At 42.4% G+C, this 18,787-nt stretch overlaps 1 protein-coding gene across 1 annotated transcript in view; it reads right to left on the bottom strand.

Moving 5' to 3' along the window:
- Window positions 1–18,787, bottom strand: part of LOC141128072 (multidrug and toxin extrusion protein 2-like) — a 540,585-nt gene that overhangs the window by 279,073 nt on the left and 242,725 nt on the right. The window contains exon 6 of the mRNA XM_073615139.1: window positions 2,531–2,575. Within this exon, the coding sequence (XP_073471240.1) occupies window positions 2,531–2,575 (45 nt within the window). The remainder of the gene's footprint in view (window positions 1–2,530; window positions 2,576–18,787) is intronic.

The following is an 18,787-nucleotide window of genomic DNA, read 5'->3' as shown; positions in this document are numbered from 1 at the left end:
AACCCGGTCTAAACTAGCTTGATCAACGTCCTTGGGATCCATACCCCCTTATAAGGATAATCTGGTGCAACATTCTGTCTACTCGGGAGATGTACTCAGAGAGGCTCCCCCCCCTTTTGTTGATGAGTGTGATTAAATTTGTACATCAGATCCGCAGTTGTTTCAACTCTTCCAAATACAGCATACAAAGCATCTATGTAGTCCATAGCAATACAGGTTCTCTTTCCATTTCTCAAATTGCGGATTACATCAGCCGCAGAGCCTTGAAGACTCACTGAACCGCTGTCACTTCACAGCCCATGAAACACTCCATTCCTCCATAGCCTGAATGGCTGACTCATCCAGGTCTCAAACTGGTCTTCAATAGGGGTCGGTAACTGCTCTGAGAAAAATCTGAGTCTCTGATAGCTCTGGTTGGCATTTCCAAATCCGTTCTTCACTAGGCCATCAATTAGCCGGCACATATGGGTGTAGAAGAATACGGGAGGGGCACTGGCCCCTTGAGAGTCTATCCCAACTGATCCTGAACCCTTCTCCTGGGTCCTCGACAATGGTTGCCTCTCAACAGGCTCTCCCCCACTTTTAGTACTTTTAGTGGGGTCACCCTGTCAGTCACCCCCTTAGCTAGGCGTACCTCTTCTTCCTGTAAGCACACAGGTATTTCTACCTGCTATTTCAACAGTACCCTGACTTTTACCAGGTCGTGCTCAGCTTCCATATCCATATGTCCTGGGGCCAGGGCTCTCACCAACTGTCAAATCTCCCTCTCAGTGCACTCACTTCCTGAGATTTCCAGAACAGTGCTTCTTTCCTCTCGAACTCCCTGAGCTGTGCCCCAATCGACCGCAGCCTCAGAAGCTGCCACCCATGCGGATCTAGGCTCTTGTCTAGGTTGACTAGGGCCTGCTGCAGAATAAATTCTGGACGAGCCCCAAATGTAGCACGGCCCCTAGAGGACTTCTTGGATTTACCTGCTCATCTGCATCACCATGATCCTCTGAACCTTACAACCCACCTGACACTCTGGGTTCAGACATCTTTCCACAAGCTTTGGGTCTGAGGAAGAGGGTCCTCCCTCTTTCACTGATCAGAAAGACTACTAGCCCCACAATCCATTGGGATGGGCTCACAAATATGATGACAGTCACTGGCACACAGCATTAAAGGGATATCCTATAGGTGAGGAATGACGGGGAACACACACAATATTACAAGTATTGTCCACCATCGCTACATCTGCAAAGAAAGTTGATTTGGAGTTATGCAATGCAGACTTGCTGCAATTGTGCAACAAACTTGTGAAGCCTGGCAAGTCTAGCAATAGCTAGATAGCAATAGCTATATTGCTAGCAATAGCTAGCAAGTCATTTTTAAACTTTCAGCACACATGCTTGCTATCTGGGGTGTTTAATAATAGATGGGAGTCATCTGTTTTTGTTAAGGTTTCTTTATTTCACAAAATAAAGCATGTTGCGTAGCTAAAGTTGCCACATCCTCAATTCAAGGTGAAGTAAATGGTGAGATGATGTCATCCAGTGAAAGCTTCACGAGATCCACCCTCACCAGATGACATCACCTTGCCACAATCAACACCATTGTTATCAGCTTAAACTGGGGAAGTGGCAAATTTTGCCATGAAACAGGTTTCATTTGGTGGAATAAAGAAACTTTACATTTATACAAAACAGATGACTCAAAGCTATCAATACCTTACTCTGGGTGCCTCTGCTCATAGGACAACTAATGGGCTTTGTTTGCAAACTCAGTTTACACTTTCCAATTCCTCATACCTGCCCAAAAATCCCACAGAGAACCCAGGATGGGAACCCCCAAGGCTTAGAAAGTGTTCTGGGGACACTCCAAACCACACCGGAGGTTGCTGGCCAGCTCTAGGACTGTATCCTTTGGACCCCATCTAACTACCACACTTTAGATGTCTCAATAATGTGTCACAAAAGCAGAGTACTGCACTAGGCCTCAAAGAGGCGATGAGCAAAAGCCTTTACCTTGGTGTGTTATATCAGCTGGCTTGGGTCAGGAGTGGGTCTTGGTTTGGTGACAGCAGCCATAGCAGCGGCATGGTCAGGCAGGATCCAAAGATACTATTTATTCTTGGGACACCATGTGGTTCTCAGATATGGCACAGGGTTCACTTATGGACCTCCAGGAAAGCAAGGCCTCACAAGATGTAAGGTTAAATATAACCCTGATCAGATCTATTGGCTGAAGATGTACTGGAACCTGTAAGTGAAACAGAGCCGATGGTATGGAGTTGAGAAATGTCACTCCATTCCTGGGAACTGGCTAAACAACTGGACCCATGGATAGTCTGTCCTTCTTTTGTGACTACTTCTAGGTCGTCTAGGTTTTTTTGGTAAGGAAAAGCACTTCTAACCCATAGCAACTGATTCATATTTTAATCTAAGCTAAATTCCAGGATACTATAAAAAACATATATAAAAAATGAAAAATCTTAAATAAGAGAAATTGCCTGCAACTGAAAAGAACATGTTAGCTGTAGAAATGTTACCTGATTTTGCAAATATCCTAATTGCAGTTGCTGAAGAAATACGGCCTGTAATGAAAATTAGAATCATATAAAGTATGATTTAGCACATACATAGTGGAACAGAAAGCAGGATTTTTTTACGTCCTGTGCCCCTATTGTGTAAGATTTTCCTTCACCTCCTACTTCAGTGATGGTGATCCTTTAGGTCAGAAGTGAGGGCAAGGACTCATGTTGACAGGCATTTTTTCTTAATCAATCTAGATCAAAAAAATCTTATTGACCGTAATTTAGCAGTTCAGAGAGTACGTTCAACCTGTTTTGTGTTGCATGCCTTTGAACAAAGTGGGGGTCATTTACTATAGCGCTGTTCGCTAATTACCGCAAATTAGCGATAATTAGCACTAATTGCGGTAATCAGCGCTAAAACTGTATTCACTATAGCGCTGATGCAAAAATACTCTCAAAAACAAATTTACTACAGCTCCCTGAAAACAAATAGCACCCAAACCATGACTCTTGTTAAGATCACGACTATTGCACATGGAATTAATGTTTAGAGCATGATATAATTGCCTAAATTGTACTGAAATATGCGGTATATTGTTTAAAGATAATCTGCTTTTAAACTGTGTGAAAAAGTGATTTCTACACTGAAATTTCTTTCAAAGTCTGAGAAGAGAAAAATTCCCTGTCTCTTTACAACTTGGTGCCAACACAACTAAGCATGCTCAGACCTGCAAACAACTCTCATTTTAAATCCCAGTTATAGTAAATACCAAAATGAGTGTTGGGTTAGGCTTCATGTACATGGGATGTTGGTCAACCTCTCCTGAATGATTTAACATTACAGCTAGAAACGGACGTTTAGCCGCATTTACATGCCGGGTTTAGTCACATTTAGCCGTGTTTAGCCACGTTTGTGTCTAGAAGCGTTTGAAAAAAAAATATTTATTATTTTTAATTTTTTTTAAATAGCCAAAAATGAAAAACGCCTGTAAACTAAACGCATTTAGCTGCATTTGGCATTTGAAATGCCTCTAAACACAGCTTCTGAACGCATTTTTTTGGGTTCCAAAAAAGCCTCTAAACATAACTGCCTAGAAATGACTATAAATGAACCTGTGTACATGTGCTGATAAGATAACATAGAGGAGGGTTCAGGAGCAGTTGAAAAAAAAATGCCTAACTGCTCCTAAAGGTCCGTTTACCAGCAGCTGTTTACATGAGGCCTTAAAGATCATTTTTTGGGTGTGAAAATGAGAGTTATGTAACCCAATGCAAGTTTCAGCAATTGATTATAATAGTACAATTGTAACTTCCCTAAGTAAATCATTTTCATGTTGAGATGAAATGTATCGTTCTCTCAAAGAAATTGACTTTGCAACAATGTTGCTTCTACTTCATCTATTTTGTTTTTAAAATTCTAGAATGTGAAATGTGGAATGTTTTGGTAAAATATATTTTTCGCTGTCACTTTCATTTCTTGCTGTCCATCTCACAAAAATCTTTACACAAACTCACACAGGTGTTTCTACAAACCACAAACAGTACCATTGCTGATACAAATTTAAAATGAGTCACAATTTTGTGTGTTTTTTATTATTTACAATTAATCATAAATTTGAGCCCAAAAAATGTGATATGTGTACCAACATCAGAGATTAAAATGTAATTCCCAAAAATCAGAGGATAACATCACTATTTCACACTCACCCACCAAGAACCACCAAATCTCACAGAATAAATCAAGAAGAATAACTCCTGATTAATGTAATTAATGTAATTCCACCATTCTATGTACAAAGAAATGCAGTATATGTGTATTTATGTCTAGGAGGGTTACACATGTGGCAGCTCTGTGGATTAGAGGTTAGAACTTCTGTTTAGCAGCTGTGAGGATCTGGGTTTGAATCCCAAGCATGCCACTTGCAGAGATGTTGTCTCATCTCCCTATGTTGTTAAACATAACTCCTGACTCAGATCCTAAAATTATGTCTAAATGTAGTATTTTTGTGTAGAAGGGTTCCACCACCATTGTAAATCTTTCCAGATACACTATCTAGCCAAAAGTATTGGGACGCCTACCTTTACACACACATGAACTTTAATGGCAGCCCAGTCTTAGTCCGCAGGGTAAAATGTGATTTGGCCCACCATTTGCCGCTATAATAGCTTCTGGGAAGGCTGTCCACAAGGTTTAGTATGTCTATGGGAATGTTTGACCATTCTTCCAGAAGCACATTTGTGAGGTCAGGCACTGAGGTTGGATGAGAAGGTCTGGCTCGCAGTCTCTGCTCTAAATCAGCCAAAAGGTGTTCTATCGAGCTGAGGTCAGGACTGCAGGCCAGTCAAGTTCCTCCACCCTAAACTCCCTCATTCATGTCTTTATGGACCTTGCTTTGTGCACTAGTGCGCAGTAGGGATGAGCCGAAAACCCCCATGTTCGGTTCACACCAGAACTTGCGAACAGGCAAAAAATTTGTTCGGACACGCGAACACCTTTAAAGTCTATGGGACACGAACATGAATTATCAAAAGTGCTAATTTTAAAGGCTTATATGCAAGTTATTGTCATAAAAAGTGTTTGGGGACCCGGGTCCTGCCCCAGGGGACATGGATCAATGTAAAAAAAGTTTTAAAAACAGCTATTTTTTCGGGATCAGTGATTTTAATAATGCTTAAAGTGAAACAATAAAAGTGTAATATTCCTTTAAATTTCTTACCTGGGGGGTGTCTATAGTATGCCTGTAAAGGGGCGCATGTTTCCCGTGTTTAGAACAGTCTGACAGAAAAATGACATTTCAAAGGAAAAAAAGTCATTTAAAACTATTCGCGACTATTAATGAATTGGCGGTCCGACAATACACATAAAAGTTCATTGATAAAAACAGTATGGGAATTCCCCACAGGGGAACCCCGAACCAAAATTTAAAAAAAAAAATTATGTGGGGGTCCCCCTAAATTCCACACCAGGCCCTTCAGGTCTGGTATGGATATTAAGGGGAACCCCGGACAAAATTTTTTAAAAAATGGCGTGGGGTCCTCCCAATAATCCATACCAGACCCTTATCCAAGCACGCAACCTGGCAGGCCGCAGGAAAAGAGGGGGGGACGAGAGAGCGCCCCCCCTCCTGAACCATACCAGGACACATGCCCTCAACATTGGGAGGGTGCTTTGGGGTAGCCCCTCAAAACACCTTGTCCCCATGTTGATGGGGACAAGGGCCTCATCCCCCCAACCCTTGCCCGGTAGTTGTGGTGGTCTGCGGGCGGGGGGCTGATCAGAATCTGGAAGCCCCCTTTAACAAGGGGACCCCCAGATCCCGGCCCTCCCCCCTGTGTGAAATGGTAAGGGGGTACTTTTACCCCTACCATTTCACAAAAAAACTGTAAAAAATGTAAAAAATGACAAGAGACAGTTTTTTACCATTCCTTTATTTAAATGCTTCTTCTATCTTCCTTCGGTTTCTTCCTCCATCTTCTTCTTCTTCTGGTTCTTCTGGTTCTTCCTCCGGTGTTCTCGTCCGGAATCTTCCTCCACGGTGTCTTCCCTTCTTCTCCTCGGCCCGCTCCACATCCATGATGGCATGGAGGGAGGCTCCCGCTGTGTGACGCTTCTCCTCTTCTGACGGTTCTTAAATAATGGGGGCGGGGCCACCAGGTGACCCCGCCCCCCTCTGACGCACGGGGACTTCCTTGTGGCATTCCCCATGACGTCAGAGGGGGCGGGGTCACCTGGTGGCACCGCCCCCCCATTATTTAAGAACCGTCAGAAGAGGAGAAGCGTCACACAGCGGGAGCCTCCCTCCATGCCATCATGGATGCGGAGCGGCCCGAGGAGAAGAAGGGAAGAAGACGCCACGAAGGAAGATGCTGGATGAAGAACCAGAAGAAGAAGAAGATGGAGGAAGAAACCGAAGGAAGGTAGAAGATAGAAGATAGAAGAAAGAAGAAGCATTTAAATAAAGGAATTGTCAAAAACTGTCTCTTGTCATTTTTAACATTTTTGACAGTTTTTTTGTGAAATGGTAGAAGTACTTTTGTACCCCCTTACTATTTCACACAGGAGGGAGGGCCGGGATCTGGGGGTCCCCTTGTTAAAGAGGGCTTCCAGATTCCGATAAGCCCCCCACCCACAGACCACCACAACCACCGGGCAAGGGTTGTGGGGATGAGGCCCTTGTCCCCATCAACATGGGGACAAGGTGTTTTGGGGGCTACCCCAAAGCACCCTCCCAATGTTGAGGGCATGTGGCCTGGTACGGTTCAGGAGGGGGGGCGCTCTCTCGTCCCCCCCCTCTTTTCCTGCAGCTTGCCAGATTGCGTGCTCGGATAAGGGTCTGGTATGGATTTTTGGGGGGACCCCACACCATTTTTTTTAAATTTTGGCGCAGGATTCCCCTTAAAATCCATACCAGACCTGAAGGGTCTGGTATAGATTTTGAGGGGGACCCCACGCCATTTTTAAAAAAAATTTTGGCTGGGGTTCCCCTTAATATCCATACCAGACCTGAGGGGCCTGGTATGGAATTTAGGGGGACCCCCCACGTCATTTTATTTTAAAATTTTGGTTCGGGGTTCCCCTGTGGGGAATTCCCGTGCCATTTTTATCAATTAACTTTTATGTGTATTGTCGGACCAGCAATTCATTAATAGCCGCGAGTAGTTTTAAATGACTTTTTTTCCTTTGAAATGTCATTTTGCTGTCAGACTGTTCTAAACACGGGAAACATGCACCCCTTTACAGGCATACTATAGACACCCCACAGGTACGAAATTTAAAGGAATATTACACTTTTATTGTTTCACTTTAAGCATTATTAAAATCAGTGCTCCCGAAAAAAACGGACGTTTTTAAAACATTTTTTTGCATTGATCCTTGTCCCCTGGGGCAGGACCCATGTCCCCAAACACTTTTTATGACAATACCATGCATATAAGCCTTTAAAATTAGCACTTTTGATTATTCATGTTCGTGTCCCATAGACTTTAACGGTGTTCGCGTGTTCGAACAAATTTTTTGCCTGTTCGCAAGTTCTGGTGCGAACCGAACAGGGGGGTTTTCGGCTCATCCCATAGCTTTCTCCCATAGACTTTTAAAGGGTGTTCCGCGGCTTTCGAATTTGCCGCGAACACCCCAAATTGTTTGCTGTTCGGCGAACTGGCGAACAGCTGATGTTTGAGTCGAACATGAGTTCGACTTGAACTCGAAGCTCATCCCTAGTGCGCAGTCATGTTGGAACAGGAAGGGGCCATCTCCAAACTGTTCCCACAAAGTTGGGAGCATGAAATTGTCCAAAATGTCTTGGTATGCTGGCACCTTAAGAGTTCCCTTCACTGGAACTAAGAGACCAAGCCCTGAAAAACACCCCCACACCATAATCCCCCCTCCACCAAATGATTTGGTCCAGTGCACAAAGCAAGGTCCATAAAGACATGGATGAGGGAGTTTGGGGTGGAGGAACTTGACTAGCCTACACAGAGTCCTGACCTCAACTCAACAGAACACCTTAGGGGTTGAATTAGAGTGAAGACTGTAAGCCAGGCCTTCTCGTCCAACATCAGTGCCTGACCTCACAAATGCACTTCAGGAAGAATGGTCAAACATTCCCATAGACACACTCCTAAACCTTGTGGACAGCCTTCCCAGAAGAGTTGAAGCTGTTATAGCTGCAAAGGGTGGGCCAATTAAATTTTGAACCCTATGGACTACCATTACAGTTCATGTGCGTATAAAGGCATGTGTCCCAATACTTAGGACAATATATTGTATATTGTTTGTGACACTGAGACGCAGAGCATGGCTATGGACTTAGGGCTGGTTTTCACACCAGAGAAATGCAGACTACATGTGTGAGGCTGCCCACTGGCTAAGTGAGTAGTAATTCTATCTAGCAGCACTGGGGTTGCTGGTTAAAATCCCCAACATGCTAATGCTTGTATTGAAGTTTATATGCGCTCCATGTGTGGGTTTCTCACCGCAATCCAAAGACATGCTGGCATTTTATTTGTCTCCTGTTCAAATAGTCTCTAATATAAGAAAGTTAGTTTTGGACTTTAGATTGGAAGTTCATTGCAGCCAGGGACTGATGTTAAAGTGGAGTTCCACCCACTTTTACAACTCTTCAGCATCCCTCACTAAACTGTGCACTGTAAACGAATTGGATATGTTTTAATTTTTTTTCTCAGCACCTACTGTATATCTGCTGTATTCATTTTTCACTTCCTCCTCCCTGGCCGTGGCCCATCGCATCATTTCCTGTTTGCAATGCCTTCTGGGAAGGGGCGGCAACTTCCTCTGACACTGCCGTTGCTATGGAAACCTGACCTGAAACCTATTACACTCCTTGTGCTGCACTGAGCATGTGCGAGATCTGCAAGGATGAGATCCAGGAAGAAATGCAGTCTGGCTTCAGATGCCCACACTTAAGATGGCCACGGCCTGCTGTAAGTTTATAAAATAACAAACTACTGCTATAAACTAACAAAACAGACCTTAGTTTACAGACTAACTTTACTAGAATACATTAAGCTTGTGTATTATAGGGGTATTTTTATTTAAAAAGTATAATTTCACACACTTTAATGTTTGTTAGCACCAATCATGCCCAGGGACTTGGACATTTAAAATTGTAGGGTTTACACTGCTCAGGTACATATGCTTAGAAAACTGATGCTTTGTTTATGTGCATGCAAATGGACTTCGATCTTTGGCCTGTAGCTGGAGATTTGAGGTGGAGATTTGATGCACAGTTTATGACATGTTCTTTCTCACCGCTGCCTTCCTCTGTTGTGTTGTCACCCACTGTCTGGCGTCTCTTACACAGCCATGGGGCGTGAACATCCAATGATGTCACACAGAGAGCCCACCCTTTTTTTGTTTTGTTTTTTAATAAAGGGGGGCAGGCTCTCCGTGTGACATCATGCCCCATGGCTGTATAAAAGAGACTCCAGACAGCGGATTAAAACACAATGGAGAAAGACGGTGGCAAGGAAGAACACGGCGACGAGGAAGAACACAGCAGTGGGAGAAGTAGGCGGTGGAGGGAGAGATGGCGGCAGGGGGTTATGGCGGCGGAAGTGACAGTGGCAGAAGAAGACAGTGACAGAAGATGGCGGCAAGAGAGACAGCACCAGGAGAAGATGGCGGCGGAAGCTACAGCTCGGGGGAGAAGACGGATCAGAGCTATTTTACAATAAAGGAATTGTCAAAAATCGGCTTTTGTCTTTTGTCACATTTCACTGCTTTTTTTGTTGAATGGGTAGGGGTACAGTGTACCCGATACCCATTCACATAGGTGGGGAGGGCGGGACCTGGAAGCCCCCTGGTAAAGGGGGCTTCCAGATTCTGATAAGCCCCCCACCCACAGACCCCCACAACCACCAGGCAAGGGTTGTGGGGATGAGGCCCTTGTCCCCATCAACATGGGGCTAGGTACTTCGGAGCAGGGGGGGTGCAGAGCCCCCTCTGCCCCAAAGCACCCACCCTCCCCATGTTGAGGGCATGAAGCCTGGTATGGTTCAGGAGGGGGGCAGTCCCTCGTCCCCTCCCTTTCCTGACCTGTTGGGCTGCTTGCTAGGATAAAGATCTGTTATAGATTTTTGGGGGACCCCCCTTTTTGTATTTTACTTTTGGCATGGAGCGTCCCCTCTGGGTCCAAACTAGACCCGAAGGGCCTGGTATAGACCTGGGGGGAACCCCACGCCATTTTTTTTTTTCATTTAGGCGTGGGGGTCCCCTCCAAATCCATACTAGGAATGTCACATCATTTTTTTTGTGCTGATTTTTTTTGTTTTTTATGTTTTTACCTTCCCCCAGCCAGCGGGGAACCCTGCTGACAGCTGAGGACTGATCTGTTGTTAAGGACGAGGCGGCCAGCTTTAACCAGCTATATACTGTGAAAATAAAAACCGCAAAGCTTACATCTTAATCAGCAGCATATGCTGACAATAGGCAGATGCTCAATAGCCAATGCCACATGAGCATGGTTGGTACCATAATATTAATGCCTCAAATGCAAAACATTATTGTATAGAATGAAAAGAATCAAACATTAGTAATTGTATTTTCTATGTATAATTGTGCTCAGCTCTGTAGCGTAGCAAGCCATGGGTTTGAATCCCACTGATGGTATCACCTCCTGAAAACATGCATTGTACTACTCAGCAGCATAATTAGCCAATGTACATCAGTTTGGTTTATTCCATAATTTTAACTGTTCAAATGCATGCAATGGTATGTAATTATTCAATAATATTATGGTGTACAATTCCAAAAATGTAGCTATTCAAAAATCAAGGAAAAAAACGGCGTAGGGTACCACCCCACCCCCCCGTATATATCAGGTCCTTTAGATCTGGTATGGACTTTAAGGGGAACCTCACGCCAAAATGTAAAAAAAAAATGGCGTGCGGGCCCCCCAAAAATCCATACCAGACCCTCATCCAAGCAAGCAGCCATGGCAGTCCAGTAGAGGGGGGGACGAGCCAGCGCTCCCCCTCCTGAACCATACCAGGCCGCTTGTCCTCAACATGGGGAGGGAGCTTTGATGGGAACAAGGGCCTCACCCCCACAGCCCTTGCCTGGTGGTTTTGGGGGTCTGCGGGCGGGGGGCTTATTGGAATCTGGAAGCTCCTTTAATAAGTGGACCCCCAGATCCCGGCCCCCCCATGTGAATGGGTATCCGGTACATTGTACCCCTACGCATTCACCAAAAAAAGTAGTGAAATGTGACAAAAACAATAGCCGTTTTTTGACAATTCCTTTATTAAAAATGTCTTCTTCTTCCCCTCTTCTTCCTCCATCTTCCTTTTGGTCTTCTTTTGGTCTTCTTCTTCCTCCAGCTTCTTCCTCCCCCGCTTCTTCCACCGGTCTTCTCCATCTTCCTCCGCCTTCTTCTTCCAGTCTTCTTCCTCCACCACTGCTCCCACCACCGATCTGCTGAACATGAAAATAACGACTCTCCTCCGACGCTGCAGCCAGCCGTTATGTCCAATTCCATAGTGCACATTTCATATATAACTATGGTGCATGGCCACCGGATGATGTCAGTTGGAGACCCCCCTTTGTAACATCAGGGGCCCATCATACCCCGGGCGGTGAAGTCACAAGGCGTGGGGTCTCAGAATGACATCATCCACCCCATCGCAGCATCAGAGGAGGTTCATTTTTTTAATCTTCAGCCGGAGCGGCGGCAGCAGTGGCCGGAGCAGCGGTGGAGAAAGAAGACCGGAGGACGAAGCAGGGGAAGAAGAAGCCAGGGGAAGATGGGGAAGACCAAAGGTTGACCGGAGGAAGATGGAGGAAGAAACCAGGGAAAGAAGAAGACATTTTTAATAAAGGAATTGTCAAAAACCGGCAATTGCCTTTTGTCACCTCAATACTTTTTTTGGTGAATGGGTAGAGGTACAATGTACCCGATGCCCATTTACATGGGGGGGCGGGATCTGGGGGCCCCCCTTGTTAAAGGGGGCTTACAGATTCCGATAACAAGAACCCCTAGACCCCTACAACCACCGGGCAAGGGTTGTGGGGATGAGGCCATTGTCCCCATCAATATAGGGACAAGGTGCTTTGGGAGGGACCCCAAAGCACCCTCCCCATGATGAGGGCAAGCAGCCTGGTATGGTTCAGGAGGGGGGTGCTGGCTTGCCCCCCCTTTCCTAGCCTGCCATGGCTGCTTGCTCGGATAAGGGTCTGGTATGGATTTTGGGGGGGCACCTACATCATTTTTTTTATTTTGGCGTGGAGTTCCCATTAATGTCCATACCAGACTTGAAGGGCCTGGTATGAACCGGGGGGGGGTGGACCGCACACTGTTTTTTTCCTTGATTTTTAATCTATATTGCCGGGACTTGGCAATACATTACAGCCGCAAGCAATTTTAAATGACATTTTTTCCCTTTAGAAATGTAATTTTGCTGCAGCAATGTTCCACACATTGGCCAGATGTGCTACTTTACAGGCAGACTAAGGGGGACCCCCAGGCACAATATTTAAAGGAATTTTTAGTTTTTATTGTTTCACTTTAAGCATTATTAAAATCTCTGATCCTGAAAAAAACAGCCATTTAAAAAAAAAAATTTTCAATTTATACACGTCCTCTGGGGCAGTACATACACTTTTTATGGCAAATAACTTGCTTACAAGCCTTCAGTAGAAATTTTGGATTTTGCAGGTTCGAGCCCCATTGACTTCCACTATTCCCGAATATGCCGATCTGACAGGCATGTTTGCTGGTAATAGTGCGACTTTCCATTTGCATGGTGAAAAAATATATAGTTGCACTAATATTAACCTTCCAATCAAATACAATAAATCTTCCAATTGCTCGAATTGTTAAAGTGTATGTGCTGAGATAAGGACACAACCACTAAAATGTGAATACGTTTTAAAAAATCCAAAAAACCTTCTGTGGTGATGATTATAATAATAAAAAGTCCAGTGTTAATAATAGGGAATATATAAAAATAATATAAAATTGTATATCACAAGAAATGTCCCAATAAAACATATAAAATAGGTGGCTGTTCTTGTTTATACTTCAACATCGCCAATAGGAATAATCCCCTCTATATTGGAACATACAATCTGATCATCAAATGTTTCCAAATATCGCTGTGTGATAAGATGTTTACAACAGAATATTCTTAGGTATCACCAGTATATGTAATGAGAAAGAAAAGACATCATTGCGCAATGAACTTGTACTAGAAAACCAGCAGCACTACACTGAGTGCACTAACGTAAGCCTGGATTGATAACAGTCTGGATGGAAGACAATCAGCCACTTGGGGCGCGGTGGATCCTCACACCGCTCGTTACAAGCTGCTGACTAGCCACAATAACATACGTCACTGACTCCTCCTACGCGTTACGTCACCCGACACGTGACTTTTTCAAGGATAGTCATGCGACGCTCGAGTCTCTATTATATATTGGTGCCAGTGTCAGCGTTACTATAGGAACAGTGGTATCATCGAATCATCATTTTGTTCTTACATCGGGCCTGATTATCATACTTCATACCAACTTTATTCATAAAACAGCATTAAAAGATTAAAAATCGCTAATCTAATAAATGATTGGTAATATGTAGTTTACGTTAACAAACAACATTAACCACATTTAAACACAAGGAGGTACTAGTTACTCCCATACTCCCTCTAGTGGAAAGTCTAAATCCACTATCATTCAGTACACACTCGTGACATATGCGAAAAATATATACATATAGAAAGTAGTAATAAAAATAAAATAAAATTAGGTGCTTCTCCAAAACAATCATAGTTATTGCATGTATAGTCAGCTTCCCTACCTGTCAAACTAACCATATAGAAGCCATATCAAAAAAGGAACAATATATAAATAAATGTACACTGCCGATAACTAAACCCCACAGTATATCGACACATCTATGTGTAAATATAAAATTGCCATAAGAACACCATATAAATATATAAATGGTGACTATGGATCCCCCTAGTGGAGATTTAATAAAATTGCATCTAGTTAAAATCTTAAAAATATCTAGATACACATAGCTAATGGATACATATAAAATTTATATCTCAAAAATGATTGCACTGGTAAAATTGATTAATTTTTTAATTCATTTTTAGCTACAAGGTCTCTCAATGTTGGTGCTTGCCTATAAATAAAATGGGGTCTTTCAGGTATACTATTTTGGAGCATTTTATCAGCTCTAAGGAGAGGCCAGTATTTTTTAATTAGTTTTTCCACCTGTCTGTGTTGTGCACTATAATTCATTATTAGTGGAATCTCATTTTGTTGTTGATGGTTCCTTGGTATATCTTGCATTCAATCTTCTCTTGGTATTTGTAGTACTTCCTGTATTTTATCATCAATGAATTCCTCATTATACCCTTTCGCTAAAAATTTACTACCTATCCATTTTGCTTGTTCCAGATATTCCTTAGTATTCGAACAATTTCTTCTAAGCCTAATCATCTGGCCCTTAGGGATATTTATCAGCCAGGGCTCATGATGGCAACTATCCACCGGTATGTAACTATTCCTTTCTACTGGTTTGAAGAAAGTTTTTGTACTAATGCCACCATCGACCAGTTTTATTTGCAAGTCTAGAAAGTTTACAACCTCTTCAGTAATTTCATACACAAGTTTGATATTTTTTTGGTTAGTATTGAGTTGATCAAGAAATTCAGTTAATCTCTCTTTGTCCCCCTCCCATATTATGATGCAATCATCAATGAACCTCCTATATAATCTCAAACTTGGAGGTTTATTGATGAAAATAGTTAGGTCTTCCCAATTTGCCATGAAAATATTGGCTACACTAGGTACATACTTTGCACCCATTCCCATGCCATTCAATTGCCTGTAATAATCTCCATTGTACCAGAAATAGTTATGTTGCATCTCAAATGCTAAGCATCTCAAAATAAACCTTCTTTGCTTAGAAATTAAGTTCCCAAATTTTCCATGGCCCACTTTGTTGCTTGAATTGCATCATCATGGTCTAATATTGTGTACAATGACGAGACATCTGCCATTGCTAACCAATATTCCTGTTGTGGTTTTAATTCTAGTTCATTCAAAATTTGAATCAAATGCTTGGTATCCCTTAAATACGCCACCGTATTTGGCACTAATGGTTGTAGATAAGTGTCCACATACTCTCCCAGCCTTGCATTTATGGATTGGATTCCATTGATTATTGGTCTCCCTGGTGGTTGTGTGGTATTTTTGTGAATTTTAGGTATTGTGTAAAAAATGGGTACTTTACACGTATCAGAAACCAAATATTTTTCCTCTTTTTTGGTTAAAATATTTTTTAAAACACCTCGCATTACCAGATCCATCACTTCTTTCTTATATTCCTTTGTGGGGTTCCCCTTTAATTTTATATACATATTTGTATCTTCCAATTGGTTTGATAGCTCTTTATGATAGTATTCTTTGGATAGTACAACTATTGCCCCTCCTTTGTCAGCTGGTCTGGCTATAACCTGTTTATTCTCTGTAAGTAATTTAATTCCCATTTTTATATTCTAGGTTTCATTGTTTTTTTTCATTTTAAGTTGCTCCAATTCCTGATTCACCATTCTTCCAAAGACCTCAATGTGTTCATTATTATGGAATTGCGGATTAAATAATGATTTGTTCCGAAGTTTACTATGCATGATCCCTCCTGAGTTCTCCCCCCTTATTGCTTGGTTAATGGGCGGTTTATTCAACATGTATTTTTTAATATTGCGTTTTCTGATATACTTCTGTATATCAACATATATGTGAAACTTATTCAAATTCCGTTTTGGAGCATATTTCAATCCTTTATCCAATGTTAATAATTCATTCCTTGTCAGTTCAATTCCAGTCAGATTATATATTCCTTCACCTATTATTCTCGCTTTCTTTTTGATCTTGAATCCTCCTCTACAACCCTTTTCCGGCTGGACTTCTTGCTCGTACTGTATGATCGTATCGGGGTGGTGTCCTCTCGCTCCTGCGATAATCTAAAATAGACCGCAAATTATCCTCTTCCCTATAATCTCTCAGTGTCTCATATCTATTTTGAGTTTGAATTGGGCTCCTCCTAAGATCATAATGAGGTTGATCATATGGTCTTTGTTCTCCTTGTGACTTGTATTGATTCTGATATTGGTACTCATCTCTTCTTCCATTCCTATTATAGTTACCCTGATATCCATATTTACCAGGATTTCCATATTGGTTATTTTTTTGTTTAATAATTGTTTATTAAGGAATTTTTACAAAAGAAAGATAAAATAAACAAGTAGCATATTATAAACAATCTTATGAGCAAAATACAAAAGGTGCGTTGTGCACCTAATCTCAACATAACGCAACATTTAAATAAATGCCACTGTAAATGCATAAAAGGATGAATGGACAAATAAAGCCATAGACTAAACAGAGGCTTATAACTTATGTGAGCATAATAGACAAGCAAGAAATAAGATTGCAACTAAATAGAGTAAGTAGTTGGAAAAAGAAAACAGAACGAGAGACAGATAGAAGGAAAAAGTGAGGGAAAAGAGAAGATATGGAGGTAAGAATGGAAGAGAGGTTAAAGAGTGGGATCAAGAGGGGGGGGGGGTTGGCATGCGTGTCGTCATACTTTAGTGTAACATTACCAATAAGTATGAAAGTGTGTGGAGGTAGGATAAACCACAGTCAGGAGAGGAGAAATCTCTGAAATTAAGTCATAAGGGTCCTATACAATGGTTAAAAATGTAAGCTCATACGGGTTGTGTTATGATTTCCTTATAGTGGGATGAGGATGTGAACTTTATCCAGGGTGCCCAAGTTAAAGTGTGTCTCTGGGAAGTACCTCTAATGCTGTGAGTTATGTCCTCCAAATGATGAACCTCTGAGATCTTATGTAACCAGTTTTTTACAGACGGGATTGTGGGTTGAACCCACAGAGTAGGGATTAGGGCCTTGGCAGTATTCAGTAAATGAGGAAGGAGTGAACGTTTATAGGTACCAATTGTTTCTTTAGTAGCATGAAAGAGGACGGTCCAAGGATCAAGAGGGAGATTGATGTCTGTAATCTGTAATATAAGATTAAGAACATTGGTCCAGAAGGGCCGAATGATTGGGCAGAGCCACCAAATATGAGCATGTGTGGCTTCGTTCCCGCATCTCCTCCAGCACAATGGGGAGCTGTCGGGGAACAATTGGTGCATTTTAACTGGAAAGTAGTTTGTAGTTGACTTCTGCCATTTTTGAAGCGAGTGAGGAGACATGAGCGAGTTGTAAGACTTTATCTTTCAGAGTGTCTGTGAGGGGAGAGTCTAAATCTAACTCCCATTTAGCCAGGAAGTGTGGGTATGTAGGATTAGAAAGATCAGTAAGAGCTTTGTAAAATAATGAGATACCATGCAGAGGGGGGTCTTTTGGGTGGAGTATTTCTTCTATGCTATTTAGATCCTGTAAGCCTCGTAATGGGTGGGGAAGGGATCGTATAAAGCGTTGCAATTGATAATATCTCCACTTATCCATAAATGTGATTTAGAGCAGAGGATCCCCGGAAGAGGTTTAATTACATTGGCATTTAAGACGTGATGCAACAGAAGAGGTTCTCCTGGAGACCAGGATTTAAATCCTGGGTTCAATAGACCTGGTAGGAAATAGTGGTGGTTAAGAAGAGGCATCAGAGGAGAGTCATAGTTCCAGGAAAATTTCCTGTGCATGGCATCCCAGATATCCAATGTGGACGTGATGAGTGCTGAAACAGCGTGGGTAATATTCCTAAAAGCTCGGGGTAACCAGGGGGCAACAGAAAGGTCTACACCACTCAGAGAGTATTCTAGTTGTACCAATAGTTTTGAATTAACAGAGTATTTCCAGTCTGCCAATCTAGACAGTATGACAGCATGGTAATAAGACTTAAAATTTGGGAGTGCCAGACCCCCAGAACACTTGGAGCGAAAAAGAACGTCTCTGGATATTCTGGGGCGGCTGTTCTTCCACACAAAGCGGGAGATCATCGCTTGCAGAAAAGTGAAGAACCCTACAGGTACACCGAGTGGGATCATCTGAAAAATAAATAATATGCGAGGGAGAATGTTCATTTTGATGATGTTTATTTTCCCCAACCATGAGTGTGATAGATTAGCCCATTTTCTTAGGTCCTCTCTGATGTTATTTAACAGCGGGATGTAATTATACTTAAAAAGTGAGTGCAGTTTAGGTGTAAGGTATATACCCAAGTATTTCATGTGAGTCTGTTCCCATCTGAATGGAAAAAAGGATTTCAAAGAGGCCGCTTCTGACCTGGGGAGGTTAATGTTTAAAATTTCAGATTTGGAAAGGTTTATTTTAAAGTTTGATATCGTTTGAAAGGTAGAGAATGCTGACATTAAGTTAGGTAGAGAGATACGTGGTTGTTGGATAAAGAAGAGTATGTCGTCGGCATAGGCGGCATATTTGTGAGTTCTGGCACCTACTTGGATACCTCGTATATTTATATTGCGTCTAATTGTGGCTAGGAAGGGCTCTAAAGTGATAGCAAAGAGAAGGGGGGAGAGAGGGCATCCCTGCCTAGTGCCATTATGCAACGAGCCATTTATGCGAATTTGCGCAGAGGGGGCAGAATAAAGTGAAGAGATGCAGTGAAACATCTTTGGGCCCAATCCAAAGTGACGTAAGGTCATCTTAAGATAGTCCCAGTCCACCCTATCGAAAGCTTTTTCAGCATCAGTAGAAAGAAGCAGGGTGGGCTGGGCACATCTTTGAACATACTGGATTAGGGAAATAGTCCGTAAGGA

Source organism: Aquarana catesbeiana, linkage group LG02, assembly GCF_042186555.1.
Source record: "Aquarana catesbeiana isolate 2022-GZ linkage group LG02, ASM4218655v1, whole genome shotgun sequence".
NCBI lineage: Eukaryota > Metazoa > Chordata > Amphibia > Anura > Ranidae > Aquarana > Aquarana catesbeiana.
Note: the sequence above shows the minus strand (reverse complement) of the source record. Positions and strands in the feature narration are given on the sequence as shown.